Here is a 21,784-nt window from a genome sequence, read left to right on the forward strand (position 1 = left end):
GCAGCACCAGGGATGGCACCGGCCCCCACACACCCCCAAAGGCAGGGCACCAGCCCCGGGGCTCCTCCTCAGCCGGGCAGCCCATGTCAGTGAGGGCTCGTTTCCAGGCACGGCTTTTTGTGTCGTGGGAAGAACAGGGCCGGCACCCAGGCAGTGTGGGAAGGCGGGATGGTTAAAGGCAGGAGGAACCAGAACCCTTCCTTCCCTCGCCATGCCCGTCTCCCCAGCCCAAGGGGGAGATGGTGTGAATGGCCCCTGGCCCCGGGAACCGCACTCACCTCCGGCAGAACCTGCTCCTGGGTGAGAACTGGAATCAGCAGCGGCACGCACGGGAACAAAGAGCCCAGGGACCGCAGAGGGGTCCGTGCTCCCCACAAACAGAATGGGAGATGAAAAATGATGGCCTACAGAAAGTCTTAGAGGTTTAGATCTTTCAAAAGATCCCACAGGGACCACAGCCAGGCTCACGCTGCTGCCCTGTGCCCGCGGGTTTGCTGCTCCTGGCCTTTGCCAGTTTTCACCCCACGAAATGCAGCTCCTGGTGTGGGTGAAGGATGGGAGAGATGGGGCAGAACCACAGGGAACTGCACAGAAATGCTAAAGCACCCGCAAATCTAAAGCAGCTTTGCACTGAGGGTGCTCTGAACTCTCTTAACCTTGAAATTTCACTAGAATATCAAAACACATAACAAGAATAGCAATTTTCAAGTGAATAAGCCCTCTCTCCTCCCTGTCCCTGCCACCTCTCATCTCACTGACTCCTCTGGTTTCAAACGCTACACAAGACAACACAGATTAGGACACAGTAGTTGGTAGGAAATTTTTTCAAATACCTGTTTTATTTCAGAGAGAGAGCTGAGGAAGCTTCCCCCTACCCCCCTCCCCAATTTTCCTGACGGGTCTTACATTTAACAAACTCATACACGGGATATTCTGGCTTTGTTCTCCCAACCCATTGTAGCAGGGGCCACTAAATCAAACAGTTGCTGCTACGACAAAAGCACTCACAAAAATCTCAACCTCATCTTGAACCCTGAAGATTTTTATGGCTACTCCCTCGCTAGCCCCTCCCCAAAGCCACATTAAAGGATGTATTGTTTTCAGAGGTCATGGTAGGTTTCATACCACATACAATGTAAATTCTCCAAGAATATGATGTTACACAAGAATCACAGAAGATGGAGTAAATAAGAGGAAATAAAACCTTTCCTCGTCTATGTTTTGTAAGACAAACAGTAAAAGCAATACATTAAATTTTTCAAGAAATTGCATTTTGCCCTCAGCAAAATGAGCTGTCTTGATAATTTTTTAACCAAATTCCAAAAGGAAATATCTCACAATCCTGCTGAAACACACAGCAAAGACCCACAGAGAAAGCACTACGGCACGTGCGTGAGATTCTAAACCAGACAGCAAATGAATTAAAGGATGGGGACACACACCCAGCACATCCCCGTCCCTGCTCCCACCTGTGCCAGTCCCGGAACACCCCAGCAGCCCTGCTGGGAGCGGCACTGCCACATTCCCTGAGGGACCAGGGGCTGGCTGCGGGTCCCCAGGCTGCCAGGGGCTCACACCCACCCTGGGGACCTGACTGGGAACTCGACAGCGACTACAGCTCCCTGTGAGATTTACCTTGGAAACCCAGCAGTGCTGGTGCAGCCGGCCTGGGGGACTCTCCACAGCGGTGCTTTACGATGGGAGAGAAACAAAGACTTTATTTCCAAAAGTGAAGGCACAGCCCCTCACCCAAACCCCAGAGCGGACAGCGCTGGGATTTGGCCTGGCTGGAAAGCAAGAGGGAGAACGAGAAAAGCTGCCACGGGCAAATCTTCCAATTTATACAACAGAACGTGAATTTACAGCTAAGGAAATCTCTTATAGCTCAAAAAAAAATCACAGGCAACACTCAGCACTGCGATTCATTAATATATTTAACCTCTTTTCAGCTGTGTGCCAGTCATTTGCTTCTTGATTAACTGACCCCATGGCAGCCCCCTGCAGCACCCTTTAGCTGGGTTTAAACCTCAAGCTGCTAAATACCAGCTGTTTGGGGAGGGGGATGGAGGGGGAGATCTCACACATGTGTTACTCAAATCCCAGTCTCACTCTCCTCTCGCCTCTGCTGATGCCTCGAACGCAAACAAACGTCTTGGGGTTTCTTTCCCCCTTTATTTTTTCCTAACGACGTTTTTTCACTGTCAATTTTTAGTTTCAAGAAAACCATCCTGTGAAATTCAAGCCCCAGAACCGGAGGAACTCCCCCCTCGGTGTGTGGAGCGCTGCATTGTCCAAACAAGCCCACCCCCAAACCAGGCGCCTTTGCTTCAGGGGCCTTTTTTCTTTTTTTTTCTTTTTTTTTTTTTTTTTTTACTTATAATCGATGAACACAGGGATTAAATTTTCGGCGCTCGGGACGGCAGCGAGCCCGCGGCCGGGCGCACAAAGGCCCGGGGCGCCCCGCTCCTGCTCCCCACCGAGCCCGCAGATGGGGGTCCCACCCCACGCTGGAGGCACCGCGTCCACCCGGCCAGCCCGGCTCAAAGAGCAGATTGTGCTGCCCCGGATCAGGCCGGCCGCGGTGAGAGCTGAATAGAATTAACCCTCTGTGAACTAAAACAAAAACATTTGTGTGCCCAGCTGGGAGAAAGGTTAATTTAAATGGACAAGCCTCCTGTAAAAAAAAAAAAAAAAAAATAGAGGAGGGGAAAGCAAGAGGAAGCCTGCAACCTTATTCCCTGTACTGTAAAAATATGTTCTACTCACAGAGAGTCCCATTTTAAAAAGCAGCAAGTGAGTACTGGAAAGAAAAGAGAAGAAATGCTGCACTAGAGGAATGGCCAGCGCATCTCTCTCTGGTCTCCCTCTCCAGTAATGAAACCCCGAACTCACAGTCACATTCCACCCTGACTCCGTTTCTGCCCAAGCAGAGTTCAATCAAAAGAAAACCCCCAATAAAACACCCAGAAATCATCAGCTGCTCCTTTTCGGCTCGGTATAAATCAAGAGCGGGCAGCTGATGAAACCCATCACCCTTCCCCTGCCTGGGACACATCTCCATTTGCATATCAAAAACTCATCTGTGAAATGCAACTTCTCGCGGGCAGGGGAGCCCCGAGCGCAGCCCCGCGGCCCGCACGGCTGCCGAGGGACCCCCGCCCCGCTCCATTGTGCGGGACGGGGACGGGACGGATCCTTCACCCCGGCCAGTTGTTGCACAAAGAGTTCGGAACAAAAGCCCGCACGCCAAAACGCGCCCGAGGCCGGGGCCGCAGCCGGGGACACGCGCGAGGGTCTCGGTGGCGCTGCCCACGCTCGCAGCCCGCTCCGAGTTCAGTCGCTCTCTCGAGTGATCAACTTTCGCTGATCCAGTGTGAGCAAAATAAAGCTCCGTGCGCGGTCCCTGCCCGGCCCCGGCCGCACGGTCCGAATTAACGAGGGGGTTCCGCCGCTTTGCTCCTTTGACTGGCACATGGAAAGCGGTGAGATGAAGCCCTGACTCACCTGCCCTAACACCTATTCTCTTGGCCCTGCCGGAGCCGTCTAGATGTGCGAGCCCTGAGAAGGATGCTGAATTCAGAAAATCGGAAAGTGACCCCACCCCCAGCAGTGCGGGCTGCGGGAGCAGGGCCCGGGCACAACAGAAACGGGGACTTCTCCAACGCGGTTCCCGAACACACAGCCCACCCTCACTGTGGCGGAGAGCCTCGCCGCTGTCCGCAGCCACGGAGGGGAAAAAGGCCGCGAGCACCGGGGGGGCAGCGCCGGTCCCGGAGGGCGGGCGGGCGCTACCGAGCGCCTCCGTGACCCCGATACTATCCATAATTAACGATACTAAAAAAAGCTCCTCCAGATGGTCGGAGGGATTAGGAAGTTTAAAATATAAACAAATTAAGCCACAAAACAAACTAATGCCCTTTTTTTTTTTTAATTGCATAATCCTGCTCGCAGCCCCAGGGCTACGCTGCCCGGCCCCGCGCCCCGAGGAAAGGCAGCAGAAGGGGAGAGCCCGCACGGCTCCGTGCCCCCGCGGTCCCGCACCCCGCACCCCGAGCCCCGCACGCCGCGGGCGCCGGGACGGGGCGGCCCCGGGCCGGGAGCGGCGGGGGGCGGCGGCCCCGGCCCGCGCAGCGTCCGGCGGCACCGCCCGGACAAAGGCCCGGCCCCGCTCACCTTCCATGCAGGTCGAGTCCCGCTTCATCCCCGGCCGGCTCCTAGGGCCGCCTCATGGCGGCGGCGGGCGGGCAGCCCGGCTCGGCCATCGCCGCCGCCGCGGGCCGCCCTATGCTAACGACGCGATGGCAGCGCCGCCCCCGCCGCACCGGCCCGCGGGGGGGCCGGGCCCCCGCCCGCCCGGCAGAGCGGCTGAGAGACCGGCACACACCGACCGACCGACCGAGAGACCGACCGATAGACAGACCGACAGATCGAGAGACCGACCGAGAGACCGACAGACCGACCGACAGACAGACCGAGAGACCGACAGACCGACCGACAGACAGACCGACCGAGCGGCCGAGAGACCGACCGACAGACCGAGAGACCGACTGACAGACTGACTGACAGACCGACCGACTGACCGACCGAGAGACTGACCGACCGACCGATTGACTGGCCGAGAGAGAGACTGACAGACTGACCGACAGACTGACTGGCGAGAGACCAACCGACAGACCAACCGGCTGAGAGACCGAGCGGCCGAGAGACCGACCGACAGACCGACCGACAGACTGACTGGCTGACAGAGAGACTGACAGATCGACCGACCGACTGACAGATGGACTGAGTGACCAAGCAAATGACTGACAGACTGACAGACTGACCGACAGACCGACTGACAGATCGACCGACCGACTGACAGATGGACTGAGTGACCAAGCAAATGACTGACAGACTGACAGACTGACTGATGGCTGCCGCTGCCATCGACCGGCCGAGACCGATTGACTGACCGACTGGCCGACAGACTGACTGACAGACCGGCCGACAGACTGACTGACCGACTGGCCGACAGACTGACTGACCGACCGGCCGACAGACTGACTGACAGACCGGCCAACAGACTGACTGACAGACCGGCCGACAGACTGACTGACAGACCGGCCTACAGACTGACTGACCGACCGGCCGACAGACTGACTGACAGACCGGCCGACAGACTGACTGACAGACCGACCCACAGACTGACTGACCAAGCAAACGACTGACAGACTGCCAGCCTGGCTGATGGCTGCCACTGCCGTGAGGCACGGCCAGGGCAGTTGCCAGGAGGCAGCAGATGCTGGCCACCGCCACCGACCACTGGCCATTGGCCACCAGCCATCACTACTGGCCACCGCTCTGCACAGCCCTTGCCAGGGAAGCTGAGGGCGCTGTTCACTGCGGCGCCAAGCAGGTACCACTGGCACACACATCAACAAAACCCAGGGATCCCCAGCATGAAGATAAAAGTTGCTCAGAGCAGCTGCAGCTGCTCCATCCCTGGACCTGCTCAAGGTGAGGTTGAACAGGGCTTGGAGCAACCTGGTCCAGTGGAAGGTGTCACTGCCCACGGCAAGGTGAGCTTTAAGGTCATTTCCAACCTAAATCATTCTAGGATTTTATAAGTCTATAAAAATTATTTCTTTAAACTGATAACAAGTACTGGCTGAAAACTTGTGCTTAGTTTTAATCACCGGTGAAAAGCAGTACAGACCCCAGGCACAGCTCACCATGCTCAGGTCTGTGCCCTCGGGGAAGCCCCTTCCCATGCCCGCACCTGGCAGAGCACTGTGAGCTGGGACTGGGACTCCCATTCCCCAGGACTGGAATTCAGGCAGTGGTCACTGTGGGGCAGGGGACTGGAGCCCTCCTCGCAGGGGTCTGCACAAGGGAGACACTGGAGTTAAAATGGAACACAATAAATCCATCACTGATTTAGCTGCCCACCTCAAAACAGGTACCACCGGCAGCACTGGTCATGGTGAGCTCTTCCTCAGACACAGCCACGCGTGTCTGCACCAGAAAATACTCTCATGAAGCTCTTCTGCCCCTTCATTCTCCCTCTGGGATGAACTCAGCCTGGGCTACAGTGCAGCTCGTGTGTCCTTAGTGCCCAATAAACTGTTCTGCTGCTCAGCTGTGTTTGACCAGCCCAAGCCAATGCTCACCACACCACAGCATTTAAGGGAAGGCCCAAGAGCATTTCTGCTGATGCCCAATCCAACCTGTCATCCAGATGCCTGGATGTCTCAAAACTGGCTCTGCTCAAAAGCCACAGTTTGCTCCTGCTCCTCATCCTGAGGAGCGCAGCACCCAACCGCGCTCTGAGAAACGCCTGGCTCAGAATAAACAAGGCTCAGAGGCAACAAAAGAGGTCATATTTCACTCCATTCCAAGCCTGAAATTTTATTGCTTTCTGGTGACATCCAGCAATGCAAGTAACCTCGTGAGCAAGCAGGGCAGAGCTCAGTGGTGTCCTCCTGGCAGCCTGGGCCCCCTGCTCCAGCTGACCCTGCTTGGGCAGGGGATCTGGCCACCAACCCCCACCCCAATCCAACCCTTCCACGATTCTCTCTACTCATAATGCTGTTTTTAACCCAGCATTTCTGCACAGCAGGTGCATTTGCAGGAGCAAACTCTCTGAGCCCACCCTGCACTGCTTGGCAGACGCTGCGAATCTGCGCAGTTCTGTCAGCGAGACCCCCGTGGGACTGACGTCCCCTTGCCCACAGCCACCAAACCCAGGCTGGCTGAGGAGCCCTGGCAGCGCAGGGCCAAGGTAAGGCAGGCCTGGCTGCACTATTGACACAGCTGTTTGCAATTGTGCTGCTCCCAGAGCTCCACATTCTTCATCCCATGCGAGCTCCCGGCACCCCTCGGAGGAGTGTGACCAGAATGCAGAGTGCTTATTTTGTAAAGCCGCAGCGTGGTGTGGACACAGCAGGCTGAGACGAAGCAACCTAATCTCCAGATAACACAAAGTTGCTCCCACAACTGCTGTTCGGACCCAAAACACAGACACACCAAAAAAAAACCCCCAAAACAACCCCCCTGCCCCACCCCCCAATTCTGAAACTGCAGTTATAGAGCAAACCTGGCTGAGAAAAAATTGTAACTGTCCAAACAACCCAAATCTTCCAAATTATTCAAAACTCACATTAAGTACACATGGCAGTTTACCCATATCAAATCCTTAAGGGCAGAAAATAATTGCAGAGAATCCAAAACTATTCTGTAAAATCACAGGCCAGCTGGGAATGGGCAGAGGGCAGGCAAGAGGAAAATACAGTAGCTGCTTCTTATTTTAGCCTGTATCAGCCAATTCCCACCCCAGACAGAAAAGCCTGATGCTACTGTAACCAACATCTAAGATTTTATGAGGACACCAGGTCACAACAGCAAAAGCCAAAAGCGTTGCCAAAAAGTGGGCAAGTGGCACTGCTGCCGGCAAGGGATTTATTGTCCTGATGTTAAAGCCATAAGGGACAGGCACAGGAAGCAAGAGGAGGTCCTGCCCCTCTCCCCCTGCTCCCTAGTGATGTGCCATGAGATCACCATTCCAGAGAGAAGGAATCCTCAAAAGATGTGACTTTTTTCAGAAGCATGGCGATGCGGTGGCATCATGAGCCACCAAAATGGACTGAGCAGCGCCAGGCCAGGACACGCTCTGCCTGTACCATCACTCGCCACAGCCAACCCCAAAAACTCTGATGAAAACCCCGAATCTGGGCAGCGCAGGGTTGGCAGAGCTGTGCGGCCCCAGGACAGGGGCAGCCCTTCCTCGGGCTCTTGCTCTCCCACCCACGGCCACAGTTCCATAATTCCCCGTGCTGCAGCGGGGCTCTGCCCATTTTCATGACAATCGGGGCTCTGTTGTGTCCCCGCGGTTTGAGCCATCGGCCCCTTTGTGGCAGGAACAAAGTCCAGGCTGTGATAACAAAACCCAGCACATCTCGGCGACAAACCCAGGGCTGCCCCCACACCACTGAGCTGCCACGGACCAAACCACAGCTCCGAAGGGGATTTGATTTCAAGCGAGGAACAGATCCTAAGGAAACACCCGATCCTGGCTCAGTTTTCACGGTACCAACAATGGTGCTGCTGGCAGCACCTCCGCAGTGCAGCACCTGAGCCCCGGCAGGAACCTGGGGAACGAGAGCCAGCAGCCACAGCCAGAACCAGCCTGGTTTGCAAATGTGGCCGAAAAAGTGATAAAAATTCAGATTAACACATCTCAACAGCCTCGGTACTGTGGATGTTCCTGCTTTCAGGCACCGCACTGAGAGAACTGGTCGGAGGTAAACACAGAGTGTACTTTCCCCAAAAGACCTATTCCACTCACTATGTATGCAGCTATTTCAGAGAAAAAAAAGTTAAAATTAATATTAAATTGCTTAGAGGAGCTATGGAAGAAATAGCTCTGCAAGGAATATCATTCTGCAAGGAATATCATTCTGCAAGGAATGATAATAAACATCCACCTGATGTCTGAGCTGCTCTTGATAACGTTTTAACAGATCAGGTAATTCCTCTCCTCCCTGGCGTTAAACACACCAGGAGTGTGGTGTTAATTATTCTAGTGAAGGTGGTCACTCAGTGCACATAAAATTCAGCTATTTTCTCCTTCTTACTAGTTTGATAGGTGGTTGTGTAAATTGAATCCTTCTATCCATTTTCGGTTTTATCTGATTATTTATATTTTTATTCGCCTGGCTACCGAATTAGCCATCCCAGACAATTGAGAGGTTTCAAGGAGCATTTCATTGCAGCTCGCTTGGTGGGTGACACACAGCAGAGAGCAGCTCTGTGCAACAGAGGAAAAGGCAGGGGGGAGGTTAAGGGCTCCTCAGAGAGGTCGCCTTCAGAGGAAAAAGGGAAAACAAATGGGATTGTAGGCATGGGAAGTATATGGTTTTACTGCCTTAGTGGGAACGTACAAGAAAGGGGAATTGCAAAGGGAGAAGCTTTACATTTCTATGAGGAGGCAATCGAGTTCCTTTCCCTTCCTATGGGATAGCTCCATCCATTCCAAGAGTGCATCTCCTGTGGCTCCCAGTGACCAAATCGGGTCACACGGCATCAGAGCACGCTGGAAGACACGGGGCAGCCCCTGGGCTGGTCCTGGCGCCAGCCAGAGCCTCAGAGCGCCCCGAGCACCGCGTGGCTGGAGCAGCAGCGGGCCGGGGCGAGGTCTGACCCTCGCAGCTCCTCCTGTGGGCAGCTGCTTCTGCCCGGGGCCGAGATTCAGAGCCACAGCAGATGCAGCGGGGGGGCTGTGTCCCGGCGTGTCCCACCTACAGAGCCCATCGGGCAGCCTGGACACCACGGGCCCCGACTCTTCCTCCAGAGCCAGGCAGAGACGATGGTCAGCAGGGTGCAGGGACACAGGAGAGGCCTGTAGGCCAGGAGGCAGAGAGGATCTCCCAGGTTTGAGGAGGTGGGAAAATCCTGCGCAGTAAAGTGACCAACTGAAAAGCCGAAAGATGACTTTATGCCAGACAAGCTACACACAGACACACCAGCCTGCTGCAGTTGCTGTGATTTTAATAATAGCAACAACAGACCAAGTTTGTTGTTATAACTGTAGTTATTATAGTTCTGAACAGTATTTACAAATTCCAGCTTGGTGGTGAGCAGCAATTTTTTGCGTGCCCCGGGAAAAACAAACAAACAGTGAGGACATCTCCTCAAATTTCAGGTCAGATGGCAAAACAAAGAAGAAAAACCCTCAGAATTACAACTGCAGCCAACACGCTGTTGGAACTGCAGCAGCTTGGGAGCTTCTTTGGATCATTAGGGCCGGGGAAGGTCCTGTTTGGGAACATCCTGGCTGCTCCAGGCCTCTTACACAGCAGCGAGACTCGGCGGAGGGACGGGAGGTGGCACCGTGGCAGCACGGAGACCCGGGCCACGCGGGGCCGCCGAGCACCCTGCGGGCAGCGCTGTCCCGGGCACCGAACGGCTCGGACCGGGTCGGGAAACACCGAGCACGGGCTCCACCGCGAGCCCAACGCGATCCATGGGCTTCAACGCGATCCAGGGCTGCCGCGGCTCGGGGGACACGGCCCGAGGGCCCCCGCGGCTCCGTGCGGCCCGCGCCGGACGGGAGAGGGCAGCAGCCGACCGAGGACACGGCGAGCGGCACGGCGGGACGGCACACCGGGAACGGCACACCGGGAACGGCACACCGGGAACAGGACACCGGGAACGGAACACCGGGCTGGGCACACCGGGAGCGGGACACCGGGAACGGGACAGCACACCGGGAATGGGACAGCGGGAACTGGACACCGGGAACGGCACACCGGGAACGGGACAGCACACCGGGAACGGCACACCGGGAACGGGACACCGGGAATGGGACAGCACACCGGGAATGGGACAGCGGGAACTGGACACCGGGAACGGCACACCGGGAACGGGACAGCACACCGGGAACGGGGCACCGGGAACGGGACAGCACACTGGGAACGGGACAGCACTCCGGGAACGGGAAAGCACACCGGGAACGGCACACCGGGAACGGGACAGCACACTGGGAACGGGACAGCACTCCGGGAACGGGAAAGCACACCGGGAACGGCACACCGGGAACGGGACAGCACACTGGGAACGGGACAGCACTCCGGGAACGGGAAAGCACACCGGGAACGGCACACCGGGAACGGCACACCGGGAACGGGGCGCCGGGAACGGGACACCGGGAACGGGACATCGGGAACGGGGCCGGGCACACCGGGAACGGGGCCGGGCACACCGGGAACGAGGCCGGGCACACCCAGCGGCCCCAGCCCAGCCCTCCCGGGGCACCCCCGGAGTCTCAGCCGGCTCTGCCCGGGCCGCCCCGAGCGCGGCACCGATGCGGGCCCGGTACCGATGCGGGCCCGGTGCCGATGCGGGCCCGGTACCGATACGGGGCCGGTGCCGATGCGGGCCCGGTGCCGATGCGGGGCTGGTGCCGATGCGGGCCCGGTACCGATGCGGGCCCGGTGCCGATGCGGGCCCGGTACCGATGCGGGGCCGGTACCGATGAGGATCCGGTACCGATGCGGGCCCGGTGCCGATGCGGGCCCGGTGCCGATGCGGGCTCGGTGCCGATGCGGGCCCGGTGCCGATGCGGGCCCGGTTTCAGCCGGTTTTGCTCCCGAGCAGCCCGCCGCTCCCTCCCCTCCCGGGCCCCGCTGCAGGGCCCCGCTCACCGGCTGGACGGCGCTCGGGTTCAATCCTCCTGCAATTGGCTGTTCCGTCAGTAGGAGCAGCTATTCAAAATGTCCCTTTCCGCTCCCAATCATCTTTAAGTATTCAATTGAACTTGTTGAAGTTTGTAATCCTATTTTCCTCTTTTACAAGGAAAGGAAAAGCTGACCTAAAACGTCCTTCCAAAATTTACAAAAACGGGAATAAAATTATGGAGGAACTATCCGGTGTACCCTGAGAAACCCTCAGACTTCCTCTTTGTACCCATGTAACCAGCCAAGAATACATCCACGCAGAAAACAGCATATTCCACTGATAAACCACATCACCCAAACTCCCAGCTTCTGTAAGAACCTCCTGCCAACACCTCAGCTTGCAGACTGAGGGATTTGCCATCCACAACCATCTATAAACAACGATTACTTATTAAGATGAATTCAAGCTTAAATCAAATTGTGAAACGTCAAAATCTATGGAAAATATATTTATTAGAAAGGCAAGGGCAATTGAGGACAACAGCACAGGAGAAATCCCCATACTCAAAAAATCCTTGTGCCTCCTCTAGAAAAATGCTTTCATCATTTTAAATTTCTGCTGTTGTAAATATGAGGAAAATGTCCCCGTGAGCCACACAGGTTGTCCTGGCTGCAAGATCAAATCTTGGTGTGTCCAGCAGGTTGTGTGAATTCAGCTCAACACTGCAGAGCAGAATGGTGCTGGGGAAGTTCTTGGTATCCTGTTCAGGGCTTTGGAGCAGCCTGGAAATCTGAGGCATTTCTGCACTGCTCCCCCCTCCTGCTAATAGTGGTTCCAATTCTGAACGGGGCAAGAGCTGAATCCTGAAAAAAACATATGTGATTCCCTGTCTTCCTCCTGCTAAACCTGATCCTCATGCTTTCCTTCTGATAAACTGGATAATTTATGCATCACCTGCACCAGCAGCTCCCAGGCCCAGATACCACCCACCCCAGTTAGCACGAGGTTCCAAATTAAGATGTACGTGACTGCAAAGAGCCAATTTTATTAGACAAACACTAGGGGAAAAAAAAACCTTCCATCCTCCTCTCATTTGTGAAGCCACGCAGGGCAAAGTATTCCCATGCCTATTCCTGACAGGGAGCGAGGCTGCCCCTGCACAGGGGCTGCTGCTTTGGGTGTAAAGACTGAATCCAACATGCAGTATTTAAGACAATTAGGTTTTCAAAGAAACTACACTAAACATTTCTTTCATGTGTAATCAAATTATGTTAAAGCAAACCTCATAATTTAAACTATTCCATTGGTCAGCTCCTATTTGTTTTCCCTGCACCCTCATTTTTGCTCCAGATCTGTCACATTACATTAACACCTTTCCTACTCACTGCCTACAGAAATAACAGCCTTCGACATGCCTGCACAATCCATTTGTCCTGCTCTAATTACTTTTTGACATCGCCTCTTCTGCTGTTCTCTTGCCTTTTCTGACCTCTGTCTGTATTAAAGCCATTTAAAACAATCTTTACTCTCGGTATCTGTTGTGATGTGTCTTACATGATACTGCTGGAGTACCAGGCAGCGACATTTTGTAAATCAAATATTTAAATCTGTGGAAATACGATAATGTATTGTATTGCACTTGAGGAGGAAAGCCACGGCGTAGTGGCAGCAGCTACAACTGGCTGCTCACAACACGAGCCCCCAGGACTGCAGCACATTTTCAGGATGAAATTTCTACACTCATAAAACTGTTCTACATAACGAAGCTGCTCAAAGATAAACGGGGTTTTCTGTGTACTGAGGAATTTCCCTTGATTTCACAAACAGGGAGGAAAGCAGGGGAAATTCAGAAAAGTGGTCATCCTGCATGAGAACCCAAACAACCTCCAGACAAACTGAGCAGGCAGGAAGAGGATCCGGCAGGGTGCACCAACAATGCAACCCATGACAAATCACACTCTTCTTCAAACCCAGAGAAGAAACCATGAGTCTCCAATCCCAATATCCCTCTGTTTTCATCAAGCCCATTCAAAAACTGTGCCCTCATTTTCTTTTGTGGTGATTCACAGAAGATGAGCCTCTAATTACCAGCTACTTCCCCAGCTGAAGCAGCCGAGGATCTGCTCTGTGCCAAGTGTCTGCTTTGGAGTCAAGAACTCTCCCACGTGGTGGAACTAATTCTTTGGATATCAAGTTGATCCCGATGTATGTATGTCTCACTATACAGTCTAACTACATCTTTACATGCTATTTTCCACATGATCCAGCCTCGTGCTCACTTAATTGGTATCTAGTCAATATTTTACTCACATTTCAAGAGATTCCTCAAACCTACATTTGCTCTGGTTCATTTACAGGGTAATTATCCAGCTCACACCAAGTCTGGCCGTCTAGATCCAAGCAGTGCAGACACAGGCACAGCTCTGCTGGGAAAGCACAGCTCTACACTTTGTCTTCCAGATGACAGCACTATAAAAGCGACGGGGGACAAAACCAGAGTCAATTAAAATACATTAAATGCAATGCAACAATTCTGTGATTTGTCATAGAGATTTTCTTCCTTTGAATTCCTCTGACTGTGTCCTCAGGACATTAAATCCCACGAATGCTGCGGAAAGCTCTTCCCACAACACTTCCCTGTGCTCATTTTTATTTTCCCCTTTCCTGTCAGCAGCCCTGACCACAAACCTCGGCCTCATTAAGGCGTCTAAACAGAGAAGGGACCCGTGGCTGCACGACCAGAGCAGTCTGCTGGGAAAGCAGCAGTGTGAGACGAGGCTGTGCTGGAGCACAGCGATGGAAAGGTTTTTCAGCAATGGTTTTCCACATCCCACAGCAGGAGCGGGTCATGCCCACAGGAGCTGCTGAAACAGTGAGGATTTAGGGCACCAACAGCAACAGTCACCAAGGAACCGAGGCCATAGAGATTCCCAGATTTCATGTCTCGTGTGTGAAGAGGCTCCAAGCTCCTCTGTCCAGTGCACAGAGCAGCATCTCCTCCAGCTGGCTCCGGAGCAGCTGCCAGAGGAAGTCAGGGCCTCAATTCCTTGTGCAGGAACCTCGTGCTCGGAGCAGCGCCGTGCTAGGACCAAGATTAGTCCTGAACAGAGCCTCTGAATTGTGCTAGGACCAAGATTAGTCCTGAACAGAGCCTCTGAATTGTGCTAGGACCATGCTTAGTCCTGAACAGAGCCTCTGAATTGTGCTAGGACCATGCTTAGTCCTGAACAGAGCCTCTGCATTGTGCTAGGACCAAGATTAGACCTGAACAGAGCCTCTGCATTGTGCTAGGACCGTGCTTAGTCCTGAACAGAGCCTCTGCATTGTGCTAGGACCGTGCTTAGTCCTGAACAGAGCCTCTGCATCGCCTGCCGGAGGAATCCACCTCTCCCCGTGACTGCCTGGGGACAGGCCCCGAATTAGGGGGGTTGATTTCCCCTCATTAAGCCTGTCCCGAGCTGCTCTCTGCGGGAACCAGCCTGGCCACAGCTCCGGAGCCCAGCACGGCCTGCTCTTCCTGCCTTGGGAGGGGAAAATGGCAGCTTGGCTAAACCAGACTGATCCTCCTGCTTGCTCCCGGGGCCGAGGAACGTGAGCAGCGAGCCCCACTCACAGCACGTCTGTGTGTGCAGGACAGACAGACAGACAGAGCCTGCCATAAACCCTCCCCAACGCAGCGCAGCGGGTTTAGCCCGAGGGATCCTCCACAATGAGAGGTGCTGCAAGAAATGTGAGAGGGTTTGAGAGGAAACGTGTAAGATTCAGATTTGAAATTAAAATGATCTGCCCCGACAACAGCGCCTGGATTTCTGCATTAAATTTTTGACATTCCAACAGCATGATACGTTCGAGTTGCTCACCCAAGATAATCCCACGCGTTTCTTTTAGGAGTTAAAAATTAAAATCTGCATTAGGGTTTTTATCATACATCTTGGAAACAAGGCAAATAGAAAACTCCCAGTGCTCACCACCAGGCATCTTATCAGCAAAACTACGGGGCTCTTTGTGCTGTGTTGTGATGACTTTGCAGCACACGTACTCCTGAAAACAGTCCCTGCTACTCACAGGAGACACCCTGGATGCTCAGCCCCACATCTCATCGTGTGTCAGAACAGCCCAAATCACACTGAGCGAGTTCCTGCTCCGGATTTAGCAACTGCACTTGCACTGCGTCTGCAGGAGCAAAGGTGAGATGTTAGACAAGGGCCACACCGGGGTTATACACACTCAGTATTTGGTTAAATCAGGAATTAGACTTATGAGTTCCAGAGATATGAATGTCACTTAACCAAACAGAACATAAATACCCACAGGGCAGCAACCCCCTTCTTTAAAGGAAAAGACATCCAGCTTTTCCTGTGTGAGTCCTGCCAAAGACTAATTACATTATTGCTTGTTGTTTGCAACAAAACATAAACATTTTCCTCATGCCCTGAGACAGAGGAACCCGTACACCCTCACCTCAATGCTGTCGTGTAGGATATAAAGCACTCTGATCTAGTCTCATCCACCCACTAAATTGCTCCAAAGTTTGCTTGCACACATTCTCTGCTAGTCCAGGGAGAAGCTGCTTTCTGCACTGGCAGTACAGCAAGCAGGGTGACAGTCTAACATGGTGTCCTGCTGAGATCCAAGAATAGCAATGCCTTAAAAGGCAGCGATGTTGAGATCACAAGGAAAAGAGAATTAGGGCACAGCTGTGGAGTTCTGTAGGCTAAAACATAGACTCAATATGTCAGAGAAAATTAAATCACAGAGCTACATGTAATTTCTAGTCTCATTTGGAACTTTGCTGTAGCTGTGCAGAATTTGTGCTCGGGTCACACATGCGAGTCTCTGTGTTTCTGCGCACAGAAATAAAGCATGAAATTAATTTAAAAAGAAAAAACAAAGGAGCTGAATGCTGCAGCTACACAAACAGCTATGTCTGGAAGGATGTGTACATGCTACTGCAGCTCACACACAGTTCTGTGGGCAGCTCTGGAGGCCAGACAGCAAAGCCCCAGACCAGCCTGTGACACAGCCTCACCTGCAGCACAAAACAAAGGCAAACTGCTCTGGCAGATCTGAAAAATGCCTGTTTTCCTGCAGTTGTCAGATAAGTGAAAGAGCTCCTTCCACAAAATCAGTACGAAAAGTGATAACAAACTTTAGCACAGGCTCTTCCCCTTGAAGATGCTACCTTTCTCAGAACAGTATGTAGATATAAATTTGCCAGTATTTCTTTATCCTTGAAGCCCAGCACCAGCTTCTCCTCTGAAAGCATTCAATATCCAACAGAACACAGTCCATTATCCTCTGCCAATATCTGCTATCACAATCTGTGTCCAACTAATGAATTTTTGGGGTCTGTGCCTGTCAGTGCACGAGCTGTGCCTCGAGCCGGGAGCTTGCTGCCCTCCCCAGCTCCAGACCAGCCTCTGGAAGGCACCGTGGCAGAGACCAGCACAGAGGGGTGTGATGGCAGCACTGTGGATTCCATGGGAGTCCCGGGAAGAAAAGCTGACCTTTAGGCAGAGCAGGGGGGGCTCTCCCGGCCCAGCCTGGACCCACGGAGCAGCTGAGCAGTGCCTCGCCCCACAGGCAGGCTTTACCTGACCAGCAAAAATCACCTCTTTAAAAGGCTCTGAAGGCCAGGGACAGATAAGAGAGAAGACAGAGGAGATAAAGCAGCTGGCAACAAGGGAGCAAGACTGATTGGGATGAGGTGTAGATAGCCAGGCTTTCCTAAATCCCTGGTACTTGAGCAGTACTGTGGTTCAGAACAGCAAGAAAACAGAGGAAGCTGCACGTAATTACAACTGTGTTTAGCTAAGTGTATTTCCTGTGGAGCTCACAGAGCAGGCTGCACTCAAAGCTGGCATGTTGGTATCAGCCATCCTTTGTCCCTAAAGAGGTAAATTACACCTCTGATTTGTATATAGAGTTCAATAGCTGCTAATGGCTGTGCTTGAGCTGCAGACAGAGCTGTGGCCTGACACCTCCAGGAGCCGACTCCTACGAAGGGTTAGTACACCAAGAGATTTGACAAACGGGGAGGGTTCAGCAGCCAGGGGACAGGGAGAAGTGAAAACAAGCCAGGGAGGGATGTGCAGGGCAGCCTGGTGAGGTCTGGCTGGGGGAGCTGGCTCGGTGGGACCTGTGTGCCCCTTGGCCGTGTGAGAGGCAGCCCTGCCCACAGCCAGGGAGCCGGATGGCCATCAAGGTCCCTTCCAAGCCAAGCTGCTCCATGGTTCTATGGCCCAACTGCTGCTGGAGCTCCAGAGCTGTGTGCAGCGCTGGGGAGAAGGAGGAATGCACCGCGATGGCCATCACAGGGGAAGGAGACACCGCAGCAGCGCGGATGAGCAGCAGGGATGCGTGAGTGCAGCCCGCAGCGATGGAGCAGAGCTCTGCTGGGATCCGGGAAGGGCAGCGATGGAGCAGAGCTCTGCTGGGAACCGGGAAGGGCAGCGATGGAGCAGAGCTCTGCTGGGAACCGGGAAGGGCAGCGATGGAGCAGAGCTCTGCTGGGAACCGGGAAGGGCAGCGATGGAGCAGAGCTCTGCTGGGATCCGGGAAGGGCAGCGATGGAGCAGAGCTCTGCTGGGAACCGGGAAGGGCAGCGATGGAGCAGAGCTCTGCTGGGAACCGGGAAGGGCAGCGATGGAGCAGAGCTCTGCTGGGAACCGGGAAGGGCAGCGATGGAGCAGAGCTCTGCTGGGAACCGGGAAGGGTTAACGGGGCAGTTCCCGGGCACAGCGCGGCACGCAGGGCCACACGTGCACCCACGATGTGACGAACGGAGAAAATGCCAAACGCTGCGGGTGAATCGCCTTTCCCGAGCAGACCCGCGCATCACCCGCCTTCAGCACAGCCCGCTCCACACACACGCAATGCCCGCACACACCGCGCGTGGTGCGGAACAGCCCCGAGCATGAGGATGCAGAGGGAGGTCACCAACTCCCCGGGAGCATCTCCGGGAGCATCTCCGGGGGCATCTCCGGGGGCATCTCCGGGAGCATCTCCGGGGGCAGGCGGGCGAGCCCCGCAGCGCACGGGCCCGGCCGAGCCGCAGCCCCGCGGCCGCTGCCAGCGCCTTCGCCTGACCCAGATTCCCGCAGATTTCTGCACAGGTTCCCGCAGCATCTCTGCACAGATTCCTGCAGATTTCTGCACAGGTTCCCGCAGCATCTCTGCACAGATTCCTGCAGATTTCTGCACAGATTCCCGCAGCATCTCTGCACAGATTCCCGCAGATTTCTGCACAGATTCCTGCAGATTTCTGCACAGGTTCCCGCAGCATCTTTGCACAGATTCCCGCAGCATCTCTGCACAGATTCCTGCAGATTTCTGCACAGGTTCCCGCAGATTTCTGCACAGATTCAGATTTCTGCACAGATTCCCGCAGATTTCTGCACAGATCCCCGCAGATTTCTGCACAGATTCCCGCAGATTTCTGCACAGGTTCCCGCAGCATCTCTGCACAGATTCCTGCAGATTTCTGCACAGATTCCTGCAGATTTCTGCACAGATTCCCGCAGCACTTCTGCACAGATTCCTGCAGATTTCTGCACAGATTCCCGCAGCATTTCTGCACAGATCCCTGCAGATTTCTGCACAGATTCCCGCAGCATTTCTGCACAGATCCCTGCAGATTTCTGCACAGATTCCTGCAGATTTCTGCACAGATTCCTGCAGATTTCTGCACAGATTCCTGCAGCATTTCTGCACAGTGACAGAGCTCCGAGCAGGACAAGTGGCACCTCCCGGCCGCTGCCCCGTGTGCCCAGCCTTTACACGCAGGCACACACAAGCACGGCCTTGCACAGAAGTGTGGGTAAACACAGGGAGAGAAGGAATTAAACAACAACAAAAATCCTGTTTTCATTCACAGAATACCCCTCGGAAGTAGGTACAGGGCTCAGAGTGGCTACATGAACATCCATCCCATGGATCCTCCTCGGGAGAAGCTTGGCAGTTCCATTCTGGCCAAAGCTCTTTTAAAGGGACTTTGGTCGTCTCTGGCTCGTCTGAGCATTCCTGCTGCCCTGAAGCCTTCCTGCCCTTTCACTTCCACCAAAAGGAATCCTATTTATGGAGCCACCCAGAAGATCACAATTCCTCCATTACCCCCAGCCAAAGCTCTGATGTTGTGAGGAAATGCATTTTCCCACCCCAAGCCCCACACCCCTCTCGTACTGTCCTATTTCCTACTCCCTCTGTCCCTATGGAATTACAGTGTATTGACTGCAGATATACTGGCAGTTCTGATGTCATCTACAGGCCTTTTCTTTTTAATTTTTTTTTCCTAGGTGAAGCATCTTTATTTCCTCTGTTCTGAAATTTTGTGCTGAAACTATACCAAGCCAAAAAATCTCTTCAATGGGAAATTTCACAAACGGAGGATTATGACTTCAGCTCCAGAATAAGCAGCAGGAGCAGATGGAACTCTTCAGAAACAATGATTCCATTTTCATGCAAATTTCCTTAGTAGTTAAAAAAAGACGACGAAGAAAAAAAACCACCAAGATATCAGAATGGTCTCTAAATGGAAGATTTTTGAATGATGCTAAAAGCAAAGGGCTGGTAGCTCTCCAGAGTCCCAAGCATTTTAGCGGCAGCCGGGGTGAAAAAAAACCGTGACAAACTAAACCCAGACTCCATCCCCACTCAGAGTCAGGAGAAGGGGAAGGGAAAATGGAGTGCATGTGTATTTTAGTTTTTATGATTTCCAACATCCTCGGCTTTGTGCTAATGCACACTTCAGAGCTAATTCTTATGCTCTTTAGGAGCACAGGCTTCATTCATGAAGCAGCATGACAAAAATTCTTTATGCGCTTGATGACTACAGAAGGTGACAGGCACCGAGAAGCAGCCAGCCACGGGGACCCTGTCAGAGTGCTAACCTGCAGCGCTCCTCCTCGGAGGACAGCGCTCCCCTGATTGCAGCAACCCAGGCATGCATATTTCATAGCCCAAGTGTGGAAACGGAGCCAATTCTTTTGTTATTAATACTGGCAGCATACCCTAAAAAACAAATAACGCACGGAGTTAGCAGACCCCGTTTCTGGCTCTTCTACTGACTTCTTACTCAGTTTTGGTCTTGTGCCTTAATTTGCCCCTTGTGTTTACTCCCCAGGCGAGAGCGTTCGAGCTGCTCCCTCGCTCTCAGCGTGGTGAGGACGAGTGGCTTTGCCCAGCAGAGTGTGACTGTGCCACACCGCGGTGCCAGCCGCTGTCCCGAGGTGCACACACGCTCTTGTTAGTAAAGGCAATTCTTTGGCAGGCCCAGGGAGCTCCACCTTCACAGGCCACCTTCCCGCTGAGGTTCCAAAGGCAGGAGGATGAGCAGGAATGCAGCAGTCAGCGCTGTTTGTCAGGGGAATGTGCAGCCAGGCCCCTCCTGAGCAGAGCTGCAGCCACCAGGACAGCTCCTTCAGATCACCCCTCCAAATCCAGGCGTGCCTCCTGCCACAGCTGCTCCCTGATGCTGCTCCTGATGTTCTGCAGTGAGGCTTCACAAGTGCCTATCAATTCCATCAAACAATTTCCATCTCACTCAGTTTCACATTGATTTTTAAAATTAATGTTATCCTTCCTTCTTCGTGCAAGAGGGATACAAATTTGGCTTCAAATAAGGCTGCCAAGAGTAAAGGCCTCTGAGCCATGTGTTTAATACCAAGAATACTTCTGTTTAATCCCATTCTACCTACACTTATCCCTTTCATCATGTCACTGGCCAAATCTTTTCACTTTGAATTTGCTCTCAAGCTGAATCTCTTTCCTTCCTCATCAAGTTAGATGGATTTAAGCAATGACAGCTACCAAAAGGACAGAGCACATACAAAATAACTCCAAAAATGGGCTCAACAAGGTTTATTTTCAATCTCTTCCCTTGCTTACTTCTTAGCAGAGGATGTAAAGAAACAATTTCCCCACTCAATCCCTCCTTGACCCAAATTAACTTTTTCCAAACTATTTTCTTAAATAATTTCTTTATAGTCTTGCCTGAATGAACTTGACAATAGGCACATCCCAGTCTCCCAAGGAAAGGAAGGGAACAGCACTGGGGAGGGATAAGAAGATAATTTAGCTGGTCTGACCAGCACAGTGCTGCACATTGGGGTGGTGGAAGAGGGGAGGTTCAGATTAACACTCGGGATTTCTCTTTATTTCTCAATAAAGATGACACAGGAGGGAAAAAAGTCATGTATCCTTTAAGCCCCCACTTCTTCAGCTGCTGGTCTTTGTGGTATGAAGAGAAATGAGACCCATCTGCCCCTGGTACCGCCGGGATCAGCTCACTGGATCTGACCAAACTCATGGGAAGCCTTCCTTCCTCCCTCCCCTGTCTTCTCACAGCCTTTCCTCAGGATTGGAACTGCCACAAGGACTCGAGGATAACTGGGGGAAGCACAAGGGAGCACGGGCATTGCCTCTCCTTCAGAGACCCATGCCTCAGTGGGTCTCCATCGCTTCTTCATCTTGGCTTGGGTAAATTCTAAGCAGCAAAATGTAACACAAAGTTGATGACAGCACTGTAAAATGGCTGAAAGGCTGAAAACTGGGTCAACCCCCACCTCCTGCCCCCAGCCCCATCACCAGTGACAGGGTCTGCAGGGCCCAGCTCCAGCTTGGAGGAGCAGCC

General features: G+C 53.4%; 1 protein-coding gene across 4 annotated transcripts in view; it reads right to left on the minus strand.

Moving 5' to 3' along the window:
• Positions 1-21,784, minus strand: part of NR6A1 (nuclear receptor subfamily 6 group A member 1) — a 73,440-nt gene that overhangs the window by 20,435 nt on the left and 31,221 nt on the right. Inside the window, exon 1 of one of the 4 annotated variants that reach the window (XM_038156068.1) lies at positions 4,174-4,387. The exons of the other annotated variants lie outside the window; for them this stretch is intronic. Within the exon in view, the coding sequence (XP_038011996.1) occupies positions 4,174-4,201 (28 nt within the window). The 5' untranslated portion in view covers positions 4,202-4,387. Of the gene's footprint in view, positions 1-4,173; positions 4,388-21,784 lie in introns of those variants that run through there. 4 annotated transcript variants of the gene reach the window in all.

The sequence above is a fragment of the Motacilla alba genome, chromosome 17 (genome assembly GCF_015832195.1).
Source record: "Motacilla alba alba isolate MOTALB_02 chromosome 17, Motacilla_alba_V1.0_pri, whole genome shotgun sequence".
NCBI lineage: Eukaryota > Metazoa > Chordata > Aves > Passeriformes > Motacillidae > Motacilla > Motacilla alba.